This window comes from Empidonax traillii, unplaced genomic scaffold, assembly GCF_003031625.1.
Source record: "Empidonax traillii isolate 1590-97213 ecotype Southwest subspecies unplaced genomic scaffold, ASM303162v1 scaffold457:size789790, whole genome shotgun sequence".
NCBI lineage: Eukaryota > Metazoa > Chordata > Aves > Passeriformes > Tyrannidae > Empidonax > Empidonax traillii.
The window spans coordinates 336,505-350,169 of NW_020955650.1; the positions used below are offsets into that span (position 1 = coordinate 336,505).

Sequence of the window (13,665 nt, forward strand, 5' to 3'; positions counted from 1 at the left end):
TTCGAAGTAAAAGAGGGTAGTTTAGATTAAATATTAGGAAGAAATTCTTTATTTGATAATTAGTTATTAGGAAGAAATTCTTTACTTTGGAAAGTGTCCAAAGGAGGGCAACGAAGATGGAGAAGGGCCTTGAGGTGAAGCCGTATGAGGAGCGGCTGAGGCCACTTGGTCTGTTCAGCCTGGAGAAGAGGAGCCTGAGGGGAGATCTCACTGCAGTCACAACTTTCTTGTGAGGGGAAGAGGGAAGGGGGTAGAAACTGATCTCTTCTCTGCGGTCCCCAGTGAAAGGACCTGAGGGAATGGCCTGAAGTTGTGTCAGAGGAGGTTTAGGTTCTTTACTAGAGGGTGGTTGGGCACTGAACAGGCTCCCCAGGAAAGTGGTCACAGCTCCAAGCCTGACAGAGCTCAAGAACTGTTTGGACAATGCTCTTTGGCACACGCTGTGACTCTTGGGGATGGTCCTGTGCGAGGCTAAGAGTTGGACTCTATGATCCTGATAGTTCCCTTCAGATCAGCAGATTCTGTGATCCTGTGAGGGTGGTGAGGCCCTGGCACAGGTTGCCCAGGGAAGCTGTGTCTGCCCCATCCCTGGAAGCGTTCAGAGTCAGGCTGGATGGGGCTCTGAGCAACCTGGGATAGTGGAAGGTGCCCCTGCTCATGGCAGGGGGTTGGAACTGGATGATCTTTAAGGTCCCTTCCAACCCAAACCATTCTGTGATTCTATGATTCAGCTATTAGCTCCCAGTCTCAGCGTAACCTGTTACGGGTTCCACACGACATGAAACGCAGATTCTTCTTATACTGACTCGGGATTTTCTTAAAGATACGGTTATGCATTCGCTGTGCAGAGCCCAGCCCCGCGCACCCCTCAGCCCCAGCTCCCCCCGGGCCAGCTCTCGCTCTCCGCAGAGCCGGGACCGGGAGAGGCCGGGAGCGCCGCCCCGCAGGCGTTTGGGAGGCCGTTCAGGCGGCCATTTCCCCGCGGGTCCCAGCCCCGCTGCCGGGAGGAGACACAACCCCGCCGCCGCCGTGAGGGAGCCCCGGGCCGCCCTCCTCGCTGCCGGGGCGGGACGGGATGGGACGGGACGGGGCGGGGGCAGCGCTTGCGCGGCGGGGCCGGGGCCGGTGCCCGCCGAAAGTTCGGGGCCACGTGGGGCGGGAGTGGAGCGGCCGCGGGGGCTGCGTGTCCTCCAGTCACTCCGGGAGTCTCGCCGCGCTCGCCCGCTGCTTGCCCGCCCTCCTCCGCCATGGCCCCCGCCGAGATCCTCAGCGGAAAGATTGTCTCCGCGTACGTACCCGGGGCCGCCCGCCCTGCCCGCCGCGCTGGGCCGGGCTCCCTCGGGCGGGAAGCTCTGGGAGCCGCGGGGGTTTTGCCCTTCGGGAAGGAGCCGGTGTGGCTGGGGAGCTGAGGGGTGCCCCTGCTCTGCTGGGGCTGTGGGGGCCTTTGCTCAGGCTCCGCGGGGGCGAAGCAGGTTTGGAAACACCTTGAAGCTTTTTAACTACGTTGCAGTCAGAGCTCGCTTCTTCCTGGCTGGAAGCTGGGAGTTACGGGATGTAGCACAGTGTTAAAGGTCTTCGGGAGAGTGTAAGCTGCTGTCAGTGCTCCCTCCACTCCCCGAAACCAGCGGTGAGTCTGCTGGGGTCTCTTTGGCAGCATCAGCCCCACGGAGCAGGTGATGACCGCTGAGCATCCCTGTGCTGATGAGATGGGATGGAGATGAGATGAGTGCCCGGGCAGGTGTGAAGCTGCCTGCTGACCTGCAGCCTCTGTGTGTGAGCAGGGCTGTTTGGGATGCAGGAGTTGGGAACGTGTGCTTTACGTATGGTCTCTGTTGATAAGGTACAGGCGTTGATCGTTCCTCTTTAAAGCAAAATAAGTTAATCCATGTGTTCGATAATACGAAGCTGAGTGTTCATCGGTGTCCTGCCAAAGCTATTTGAAAGATTTGAGAGACCTTAAAGGAAAAAGCTTCCTTGTACTTTTCAGCATTTACTTAGCTGGTAAGCCCTGAGTATAGGTGAGTAGTTTGTTTGGTTTTCCTGCTGCCACTCTACATACACATCTGGTAAGAAAGCCAAATAATTTTCCCTAACCCTAGGAAAATGCAGTGTAATGTTTCCATTACATTCTGTGCAAACAGAGTTTGGTTAGGTAGGGTCATTGGGTACCTCCTGTCAGTAATCAGGGAATTCAGACAGAAAGGGTAAGTTTGATATGGTATGAAGTAATGTCAGAAAAGCTGTTAGTCCTGCTCTTAGATATTGCTCTGGACAACACAGCTACATCTAACCAACAGTGGAGCAGTTCTGAAAAGTAGGCCTAATGTGCCTTGAATATGAATATCCATGATGAAAGGCTGCCTGTGTATTTTTTACCTGGTAATTTTTGGGCCAGTGCCAGCTGTGTGTTGCAGTCTCTCAGTGTTAGGTGCTCCATTCTACCTGACCTCTTGGCAGTGTTGAAGCCAGCACACTGTGCATGCTGCTGATGGGAATTAAGTGATTTGCTTGTTGCAGGTTTCTTTTCTGGCTGAGAAAGTGACCCTGAAGTGAAGTAGGTCCTTTCAAGCTACATATTATTGCTATTTAAAAGCGATTAGAAACCAGAAAGATGCTAGTTTGAGTACAATGAATGTGTTTTGAGCTTTCACGTTAAAACTTTTAGCTTCCTTCCCCGTGCATGTTGCATTACTTTATTTATAGATACAGTGGTGACATTTTTTCTATCTGTTTGTTTTCTGTATTGTAGTAGCAGCTACAAACAAGCAGTTTTTAGAGATGGGGACATTCATGATGTGCAAATACCTGGGAAGAGGCATGAACTTTTAGTAGGCACATTTAAGAGAAAGGTTTGCTTAGCTTCCAGAACATCTCTAAGGTATTTGGCTCAAGTCTGCCTTTCAGAGTCATTAAATCTTGACCTGAAGGCATCACAAAATGGAGAAATAATTGCAGCTGTCCAGCTGTCCTTCAGTTCCTTTATTTCTGCTGTATTTATGTCCAGTGTAGCAAAAACGTCTTTTGCTCTGCAGGAGTGGGCCTTGCCTGGTTCTGCCTTTTCCTAGTGGAGTGTTTGAAGGAGGCTTGAGGAACTGGTCTATCTGCCCTGCAGATACCTATACCTTTCTTCCATACCCTCTAGAGAAGTGCTGGTCCAGAGAATTCTCATTATCCAGAGTTCACCTTCAGGCCAAGAGTCTGGCAGCAGCAGCAGAAGCGACAGGCATGTGGTTTTTCTAAGAATTTTCACTTGAATTGCCTGTTGTAGAAAGGCAGTGTCCCTGACTTTTCATCAACTGCAAAACCTTTTCCGTCACTATCTTTTAGGGGGTGGGTTTTGTTACTTTACCCTTTAATCGAGAAAAAAATATTTGTTTTTAAGTCAGTCAAATATTGACAAATGAGGTAAATCAAACAAGTAGTGTTTCATCTATATAATTTTTTGGTTTTGTGTGACTTAAATCACAGCTCATAATTATTGTGAACTTTCTTCTCCAGCCACTGAGCACCCCTTCCCTAAAGACAGGCAAAAGAAATACCTAATTCAGTCATGCCAAGTATTTAAACAAAAATCATGTAGATAGTGGTGTTATAATTCTTGTAAAGAGAATAAATACTTTGAGAGAGTTTGCTTGCCTCTATGAATAAGGAAAATTTGATAAAGTTAGTTCACACCCTGAAAAGTCTTGAAAGGCTCAAAAGAGGTACAAAAGAAAATTGACATTTTCAGTGGCTTTGAATATTACCTGTGAGGATTGTGAATGTGTTTAGGTCGTGCATGGGAAGGAGAACACAGAAGACATTGTTTTCTCTGTAGGATTTTAGTGTTGATGTTAATGCATCTCTCAAAGGCTGCTTCTCTCAGTACAAACTCTTGTGCCTGAACAGTCTGTGAAAGATATTAAATGTTGGAGGGGTTATACATCAATCTGATCTGGCTAGTTACCTTAGGGTGGCTTTCCTCTACTTGTCTGAGTGCCTGTTTAGTAATTAATTCTTAGATTTTGCTACAAGTTAAATTTGCCTTATTGGCAAATGAGTTGCAAAAGACAAGTTATTGTGTAACAGCACAGTAAACAAATGACTAGTAAGAGGAAGAGAAGCAGTGTTTTAAGTATGCAGAATATAGAGGGTTGAAAGTAATAAAAATACAGTATTATACACCTTTTATTGCTGGTATTCCCTGAAAAAAACCCCAACCTCTGTTTCTGTGTCTGAAATAGACACTCAGAGTAAAACATGGTTGTGGCTCTTCTTTATAGCTTATGTCCCCTGCAGTGAGCTGTGTGTTCACTCTTTACCATCTGAAGGAGCCCAGGTTTGGAAACCTCTAGCTTGGCCTGAATTGGTTGATAGCACCAGGAATGGAGACCAGCATTCCTGATCTGGAAGAGTAGCTGATGAGTTGTGATGGCAGGGAAGACTTAACACCCCTCACAGCCACTAGGGATAGGGCAAGGGGTGCTTTGAGTTTAAAGAACTGGATATAGGAATGGTCAGGCTCAGCTTATAACTGGAGGTAACAGTGCAATAAGTAACTCCTCAGCATTTTCAGGCTGGAACTCAGAAGTTTTTTTGAGCTCCTATTGAAACTCCAGGTAAATCTGGTCTGAACTGAAAAATTCCCATCTGAGATCTCATTTACCAGATCCTACACAGAATGTTTCAGGCTTGCACTGAAGTATACCACACTATGGATGTGCTAAATCAAAGTGACACCCAGTGACACTGGGTGGCTCCAATTATAAGCAAGAGCCTCTTGTGTTCGGTGCTGTGCAGACAAAGAATTAAAAAAAAAAAAATGGGGCCCTGGTCCAAAGAGGTGATAAGCTAAGAGGGCCACAGTGCTGTGATCTGTGCACATCAGCACCAGGTTGGATGGAAGGGAAAGAACATTTGTTCCTTTGGGGAATGAATAAAATCTCAATATTGCTCCTTGTGAAGATGAAGCATTGTAGAAGGGCCTAGACTATTGTTTGGAATGCCTGCAGCCCCACAAACGTGGATTGAGTCTTTATCTGTTTCTCATGTGTTTTCCTCTAATTAAATCACGTGATAGTTGGGTGTTGTGCAAGCATCCATTTTGGGAAGCAGACCTGATCAGAGCCATTAATGCTGCAGCATGGAAAGCTGGTCATGACAGTTCATGATATCATAACTCATGTTTGGGGCAAGCTCTTCTAAGGCTCACCTTTATGTTAAACTGTTGTTCTGTTGGCAGCCAGCCACATTAGAAGTGCCTCAATTGCTGCCTCTCCCAACCCCTACAGATGATTGTTTTTGCAACTCAGACCCACATTGGATTTGTTTGTAGCCCACCTTGGATTAAAACTCCAGACATGATGAAAAAGCATCTAAAAAAGCAAAAACATCTTCATGTATTTATGTGGTCTGAAGAAGGCTCCTGAAAATATCTGAGCTGGCACAACCCAAAAAAGTGGTTAAAAGCCTTGGGAGTGTGGAAGTGGTAGCAAATAGCAGACATTTCTCCTGGGAGATAATGACAGTATGCCAGGATCATGCAGTGGTGGAGCATGAGACAAAAAGGTGGGAGACTTGTGAACTGGCTCCAGCTCTCTTGTCTAAGTGGTGTCTTCCCTCAACTGGAGACATCTGTTGAATTGCCAGCTGTGTTTAGATGGATTCTCCCAAGGCATTTCCCATCCCAACATCACTTCATTCACACAGCCAACCTGTGACTTCCATGAGGAGAGACTTCTCTGTGTCTCGTTAGGTACCAGTGGGGTGTTTTGTGGTGTGGTGTGGTTGCTTGCAGCCTCTTCGCAGCATTTGAGGGTAATGCAGTTGTCCTGTGCTAGGACCTGGTGCCACAGTGGTTTGGAGAAGGGAAAACTTGTTTATTCACACTACAGTGTTGGTTTGTCATGGGAGCAACAGAAGGTGAGCAGTGGCAGTGCTGCAGGCCGTAAGGAGGAATGGCTGCAAAGACAACACCCAGGATGGTGCAGGACCTGGGGAGGACCATCAGCCTCATACAGCCATTTCTGCAGGGCTGCAGCAAGAGCATTTTCTGCTGCATGTTTCTGAAACCCTTGGGGAATCTATGATCCAGGCAGTAAGGCCAAACCCTCCTCTTTAGGGACAGGCATCTTCTAGAGCATCACCGTCTCTGAGGAGGTATTTGCCAGGTCCTATGTTTGGCAGTATCACAGAGACCCTGGACCCTGTTACTCACAGAAGGGACAGAAGCACAGCCTGGTGTCACCTTCAGTACAGTGCTGTGTGTGGGCACCAGCTGAGCAGTGTGTGTACATCATCCCACAGGTGTGTGGGGAGGTTTCTGCCTGGTGTGGGAGCTGTGCTCCTCTCTCCATTTACAGCAGAGCTGGAGGAGTGTGGTTTGTCCATTTGTCCTTTGCTGTTCTGCGAAATTCACTTAATGAATTTAAATTCAAGTCACTGTTGGCAGCCCAGAGAAAGAAAGGCTAACAAGTTCTTTAATCTTTGGAGCTGGCTCTTGCATTGTATGCCTAGGGCCATGTGCTGTCCTTGACCTGTGTGGACCCTGGACTCTTGTTTGCTGTGTGAGTTTGTTTGTGGAAGGGCATGTGGGCACAGGAAGGGTCCCAGAGTCCGAGTGAAGGCTTTTGGAGAAACAGCCACAGAGAATGGCAAATTTTTTGTTTGAAGGCTTAAAAGAATTTTCATGCAGCTAGTAAAAAAGTGGTGTTGGTTTATCAATATGAACTTTTATCTTTGGGAAGACCTACAGACTGTATCTCTAAATAGCTGCTGGCTTGCAAAGATTGTTTTAAAAAGTTTTTGTAAGTCTAACTTAAAACAAGGATTTCTTCGTTTTTCCTCAATTTTCTCTCAAACCTTTGCCCCTGTGGCTTTTGTGGTTACCGGAGAGCAGTGGTGCCCAACACTAGGTGGCTGTCTAGCAAGTGATTTCTTGATTCGAGGCTCCTAAAGCAAATCAGCGCTGACAGCATCACTTTCCTGTGTTTGTGTGTTACCTTCCTTCTGTAGCTGAAGGGCAAGCGAGCTAATGCCTCATTACAGCAAATGACATCAATGTGATTAGATGTGGCTGCTGGGGGTAAAGCACAACCACAGCCCTGCTTCACAGAGGCCAGGGGAAATTGGGTGGGTTTGTTACTCTCCAGCTGAGAAGACTGGAATAAAAGTAATACCTAGACCTGGGACCCTGTCCAGTTGGCTGTCCCTTATGAGAGCATCATAAATTGTAATACATTCCATGTTTGTTTGCATTTCTTTTTGTTTGCCAGCCACACACCAGTGCTGCCTTTTCCTTACTGAAACACCTGAGACTGTTCTCAGAAATAGTTCCCTCTAAGAGCTGCCCCCAGCCCCAGCTCACAGAGCAGGTGCAGGGGGTTTCTGATGCTCCTTGAGATTGTTGTGTTGTTGTTCCAGGCTGCTCATGATCCAGCTCAGGTGCCTTCGCTAGGGGCTTGCAGCCGGACTGTAAGGAGAGGCAGTTGGTGATTTTGCTACCCAGGAGATGAACTTTTGTCACTTAAGCACGAAGAATTGCTAGGACAAGCCTTGCTATGACACTTTTCTCTGAACTCGTCAGCCAGTCTTGGTGTCAAGTCGTCTTGAGGTAATAGCCAAAGGAAGCCTTGGAACTACTGTTTCTTAATTGAGGCTGAAAACAGCCTCTTCTGCTGAAGCTTGTTAAGAGACTTTGAACCACTTGGCCAAACACCTATAAATACTCTGAAACATCTCCTTAGTTACAGCAGAGCTCTGACTCTGTGACTTGGGATGCAGCAGGAGAGATGTATTATTTGGGATGTAGCTGGAGACTGTGACTCCCCCTGAGATGAGACTTGGAACAGCCTTAGGGCTGCTTCTGGCTGGGCCAGCCACAGCTGTCCCCTGGGATCAGTGCTGCTGCCTTGCAGCAGAGCGTGTACTGCTCCCATTTCCCTCTCTTCCTGCCTCTGGCACTTCTGATTTGGAGCTTATAGTTGCAGGGTAGAGTTGGCTTCACTGGCTTTTTGTCGTCCTGGAATTTCCCCATGTGGCAGGAATCGCAGCCTTCCAGCTGGTGTCAGCTGCCTACTCTGTCCCTGTACCCTTGCTGTTCACATTTTTAATGAACTGGCAGGAACAGCACATCCTCCAGTCTGGGAAATCTGCTTCTACTTGGGAAGTAGCAAGACCTGGTGATACTCATTTGAGGGTCGATCAGCAAAAGGAGACCACCTGTGTTTTAAATGGAAGGGTGTTTGGCACAGGGTGGATTTGTTAATTGTGATGGTGGCACCTTCTCCTCTCTGAGAATAGTGGATGGGACATGGGCTGGAGATCATGTGGAGGACAGACCTCTCAATCCTCTGATGTCCTGTGAGGTTTTGCTTACCTGGATTTTGCTTCTGAGTGTCTCTTATGTGTGCAGCAGTGATGGGTACTCATTATCTCTAAAACATTCCCTAGTAAACTGGGTATGAGTTTACATCTGAGCTAATTAATCAGTGAATCCTCTCATGCTCTGTTTCAAAGCTGTGTTTAAACAACTGTATTCTTAAACTTGCCTTTCCTGAAGGGTTGATCTGAGCTGTGCACCAGGGTTTAGCTACTTTTCCTCACCTCTGTCTACCCCCCATTCTCTATGCTCCCATGGCAAAATCTTGGTCTTGTTTAGAAGCCCTTGGACTGGGGGCATTTTCTCACTCAGAAGCACTCTGGGGGCAGTACAACATATGTGGAAAGAGGATTTCCTTTTGAGAAGGGAGTTTGAAATCCATGGGTTTTCCATGCCAATTTTTAAATTTTTTTTTTACCCTTGTATCCCTATGTGACCATGAAGAGGAGGGTGAGGAAGCACAATGTGGACTTAAAAAAACAAAACAAAAAAAAAAGTTTGAATGAACCTGGTTCCAAAGTGTCTTAATGATTTATGGACATCAGTCTTATTTGGAGATTGCTGGGACTTGTGTACTCAAGGCATAAGTATGTGTTTGCCAGTCTGCCCATCTGTCACCTTTTCAACTCCTGATTTATCACACTGTATCAGAAGTCAGCCCCATGATTAACTTCTACCTTGGTTTTGTTTTCTTTTTTCATTCCCTCTTCAGGCAAGTGCGAGACAGACTGAAGCAGCAAGTTGCTGAGATGAAAGAGAAATTTCCGGGCTTCAGACCGGGGCTCGCAATTTTGCAGGTATTGTTTTCTTTAATGACAGCTACAGAAAATCTGAGTTGCTTTGCAATGGTAAGTGCACAGCTGATGAGCTTCGTCAAAGCTGGCTTGCAGTGGGAGCATTTTATAAGGAACAGAAGACCAGAGTTCTCTGTGGAATGGTAACACAGTTCTGTGGTGGCTTTTCCCAAAGTACTAGGGCCTAAAAACATTTTTGGATTTTTCTGTTTTTTTTTTTTTTTTTTTTTCTTTCACCAAACCCTGTTCTCTGTTCGAGTGTTCTGTCTGTGAAATGGTGAAATTAAGCTGCTTGCCTATTAAGAGGAAGCAGTGCTTGTGGACTCTGTTCCAAGTCTCTGCACTTGAGTGAGCCCCAAAGACTGTCAGCTTTCAGAGATGTGTTTGTACCAGAAAACTTCCAGATGGGGTGTTTATTAAGGGATTTGGTCTGATGTTATGTTGGAACATGGAGAGATAAGAGGGACAGAGGAAGGGAGAGAACCCCCCAGCCAAAACTACCTTTGGCCAACAAGACTTTGAGTGCAGGGGATGGAACAAAATCCCATTTCTGAATCGGATGTCTACCAGAAGTGTGAGTAAGTGTTAGAGTCTGCACAGAAGTGCTTACAGAGATAAAAAGCACTCAGTCAGTAAAGGGGTTTGGGCTGTGTTTGGCATAACTTTTTTGCCTTTGCAGCTATAAAAAATGGAAAGTCTTTATGCTTGTATCTGAAGGTGACTGGCAGTAGCAAGTGTCATGTAACAGGAAGGAACTGTGTGTCCCCAAAGGATTGATGGGGAATGTAAATGGCTGCTAGAGAAGTGACTTTTGTCCTTATTCAGTGTTTTGAGCTCCTGCAGAGCTTTTGGTGCCTATCTGAGGATTCCAGTGCTAATACCTCCATAGCACACAAAGGCCACGCTCCTCTTCGATGCCAGGAACAAATTTGCGTTTGTATTTTCTTGGGTTTTTTTCTGGTTTTGTTTTCCACTGGCTTTAAGAATATTGTCTCTACAGAAGATTTGTCTTCGGGTGCTTAGGAGGAAGTAGGAAAGTTTTTTAAATAAAATTTAATAAGGAACGCTTTGATCAAAGTTGCTGAACTGTTGACCTCATGAACTGTCTTCAAAAATTGCTGTCTTGTTGCGTTATTGGATTTTTTTCCATGCTTGGCCCGTGCTCTCTTCAGTCCTGGATTGTCTCAGGGTCCTTTACAACCTGTAAAGCTCTTTGGCTGTCTGACACTTTTCTAAGCTGCCAAACAGTCTGGGCTTGGAGTTCATCTCTAATACTGATATTTGCTGCTGTTATCCTTTAGTGAAGTCAGGACAATGAGCTGTTTCTGATGGTTCTGTGTAGCACTTCACGCAATATGTGCCCTTTTCTTGAGAGGCATCTGATGTTGTCTGAGCTCAACAAAATAAAGTCAGATAATCTTTATTGTTTTGCCCTGTAGTCAGGAACGACCCCATTTGCACAATATATGTGTTGTGTTTGCTGACATCTGCTGATGCTCTCGCTCTTCCTCCTTTTCTGTCCTGCACAGGGCCTACCTTTTCCTAAACCCTTCAGACTTTACAGGGAAGATAGCCCCTTTGTCTAACCTAGGGATGAAGAATCAGTGTGTGCTGGGTGATCAGTCAGTACAGTCACCCCTGGAGCTTGTAAATCTGTGTGAGAACTAGGGATGGCTGCCAAGTACCAGGGAACAGGGTTTCAAGAGTTTGCTTATCAGTTTTTCCTTATTTCCCCCTCATTTTCTTAAGGTTAGAAGCAGTATTACCTTTAACAAACTTACTGGATGTTCCAAGCTGTCTCCTGAAATGCAGTTGTACTGGAAGCACACAATACTGCCAAAAACCACAGACATTTGTTCCACTTGCTGCTTTCTCTTTGTGCATCACTTTGTTCTTGTTTTGCCTTTTGTTTGGCTGGAAAATTCTCAGGGTTTGAAACAGCAGTAGAAGAAATGTCTCCATCAAAGCACACATGTGCATAAAATTAGGATTCTTGGGTATCAAACAGGCCCAGCTTATCTGAGAGCCTTAATCAGATAATTGAATGTTATCAGCACCTGCTGATCATGTTAATTAGCTAGGATTTAACTTTCTCAGATCAGATGGTAGGGACTATTTTCTGCTTTGGAGACCACTGTGTTGCTAAGGTTTTTCAACAGGTGCAGATGTTTATTCAGGAGATCAGACAACTTGTCTTTAGCTGCCTCTTACTTGAAAGAACATTTCCCTCTTAGCTCCAGCTACTTATAGCCTCCATCAGTGTGTTTTAGTTATCAAGAATACCTCTGTCTCCTTGATGTAGCTCCAAGGAAGCTGAGGGTTAAGCCCATCTCAGCCTGTGTCTGGGTCTCTATTCTGTGCTGTGATTCAACTGTCTTTTCATCCCTAGGTTGGAAATCGGGATGATTCGAACCTCTACATCAATATGAAGCTGAAAGCAGCTGCTGAGGTAATGCCCAGACTTTTAGTACTGCTTTTTATCCTCCTAGAGTCAGTCAAAGCTGAATATGAAAAAACAGATGCAAATCAAATAACTTTGTCCAAGCTTTGCCCATATTGGAGAGCCCAGTGTTGGCCTGAATTCTCTGTTACAAGGACGAAGTGTATTTGTGTAACCTGAGAGCCAGGTGGGGGACACTGGTCACAGCAGTGTGAGCCGGTACCACTTTGTGTGTGATCATCACAGATGATGTGTCTGAAGGGCTGATGCTCTTGTCTTTCCTGGCCTGTGGCCTTGTGCAGCTGCCCTGTGTATATCACTGAGTGGTACCTTACATGCCACAGCAGGGCAGGAACGTAGATGAGTCCCTGTTTCCCTAGGTGATGCCTGGCATCTTCTCTGCTGGCACTTCAAGGCAATGTGCTGTCAAGCAAAGATGATGTTGTTCATGCCAAAAGGTCAATAGGACAGTTAAAGGACCAATCTGAGCAGGCAAAGCACTAATCTTTCTTTTTTTGATGGTGTTTCTGAATAATAGGATTGTAGCCACAGGAACAGGAGGTAGTCCTGGGAAACGTGACAGAATGCAGCTGTGATTGAGCTGGATAGAAAGATTAGTCAGATCAATCAAATGTCAATTCAGAAATGAGATAATTTGTTGTTATTCTCATTTGCAGATTGGGATCAGTGCCAATCACATAAAACTGCCAAACACAGCAACAGAAGCTGATGTAAGTAATATAACCAAGTGATGAAAAAACATATAACTTTGGTGTTGAGCTCAAGATATGAACTTATATTTGCCCTGTCATTGGATAAAAAAAGACTACTTGCCCATAGATATTAAGTCACGAGAAAAGAACTGGAATCTGCTGAGATGTTTGGTTTTTTTAAAGAAAACTAAAACACTACAATGTAAAATTTAGAGGCTTTAACAGCTTTTTTTTTTTTTTTCTAAATTACAAATGTGAGTGATATATACTGTTGAGTGGAAAACCTAAACGTAAAGAGTGTATCTTTTAATCCAGATAGAATGATGTTTTTTCCATTACATCAGTCACGTTTCAGTTTATCGACCGTTAGTTTGTTTGGTCTTTGCTTGTTGTAGGTGCTCAAGTGCATTGCCTCTTTGAATGCAGACCCTGCTGTTCATGGCTTTATCGTGCAGCTGCCCCTCGACTCCGACAAACCCATCAACACGGAAAAGATAACCAATGCTGTTGCACCTGAGAAGGATGTGGATGGGTAAACTGACTTCACCCCTGGAGAGCATGACAGCTACTCCAGAAAGAAACCCTTTTTGCTGTTTTTTTATTTTTTCTTTTGAATGGTGATCGTGGGGCTGGGAATCTTACTTGGCCTTTATTCTTTCAAAATGCAGCTTAAGTAGCATCAATGCCGGGAAACTCTCTCGAGGGGACCTGGGAGACTGCTTTATTCCGTGTACACCAAAGGGATGCATGGAACTTATCAGGCAGACAGGTAAGGAGGCTTCCATACATTATTCATGAGTGCAGGGATCTTCAATAAGTGGAGAAACTACGCACGCTGCAAGGCTGTGCTTCACATTGAAACTTCTGTCGAGATGCCACATTTCCTTTCAAGTAGTAAAAGAGCTAGTTTTAAAACAGTCTTTCCTTCCTCCCTCCCAGCTCACACATGACAAAAAAAGAAAAATAGTGTTCTGAAGTACCAGGGCCAGACTTAGACGGACCGAAAGACTCCGGAGCGGTCTGAGTTAGTTTGGGATGTGCAATGCCCTGTGTTCACTCTCTCCTGACTCTCTGTGGCGCAGGTGTCCAGGTCACAGGGAAAAGAGCCGTAGTGATCGGTCGCAGTAAGATCGTCGGTGCTCCCATGCACGACCTGCTGCTCTGGAACAACGCAACCGTCACCACTTGCCATTCCAAGACCTCCACCCTGGCCGAGGAGGTAAGAACAGGCTGGAGGCATTCGCTGCACGTTGCTGCTCGATGTCTTGCTACTCTGAGTCACTAGGTCTTGGGGTGTCTTTCATCTGAAACAGTTTCCCAGTCCTGCTCACTGCATGGTTGTGTAAATACTTCTGCTGG

At 45.8% G+C, this 13,665-nt stretch overlaps 1 protein-coding gene across 3 annotated transcripts in view; it reads left to right on the forward strand.

Moving 5' to 3' along the window:
• Window positions 1-1,157: 1,157 nt before the first annotated feature.
• The window catches only part of MTHFD1 (methylenetetrahydrofolate dehydrogenase, cyclohydrolase and formyltetrahydrofolate synthetase 1), a 42,851-nt gene continuing 30,343 nt past the window's right edge, over window positions 1,158-13,665 (forward strand). For 2 of the 3 annotated variants that reach the window (XR_003572526.1, XM_027895344.1), the window contains exons 1-7: window positions 7,524-7,591; window positions 9,072-9,156; window positions 11,543-11,602; window positions 12,271-12,324; window positions 12,702-12,838; window positions 12,975-13,075; window positions 13,389-13,525. Coding sequence is in view for 2 of the 3 variants with exons in the window: in XM_027895344.1 (XP_027751145.1) it covers window positions 7,539-7,591; window positions 9,072-9,156; window positions 11,543-11,602; window positions 12,271-12,324; window positions 12,702-12,838; window positions 12,975-13,075; window positions 13,389-13,525 (627 nt within the window). In the remaining variant the exon portion in view is untranslated. Of the gene's footprint in view, window positions 1,289-7,523; window positions 7,592-9,071; window positions 9,157-11,542; window positions 11,603-12,270; window positions 12,325-12,701; window positions 12,839-12,974; window positions 13,076-13,388; window positions 13,526-13,665 lie in introns of those variants that run through there. The other variant, XM_027895345.1, reaches the window with a different exon arrangement.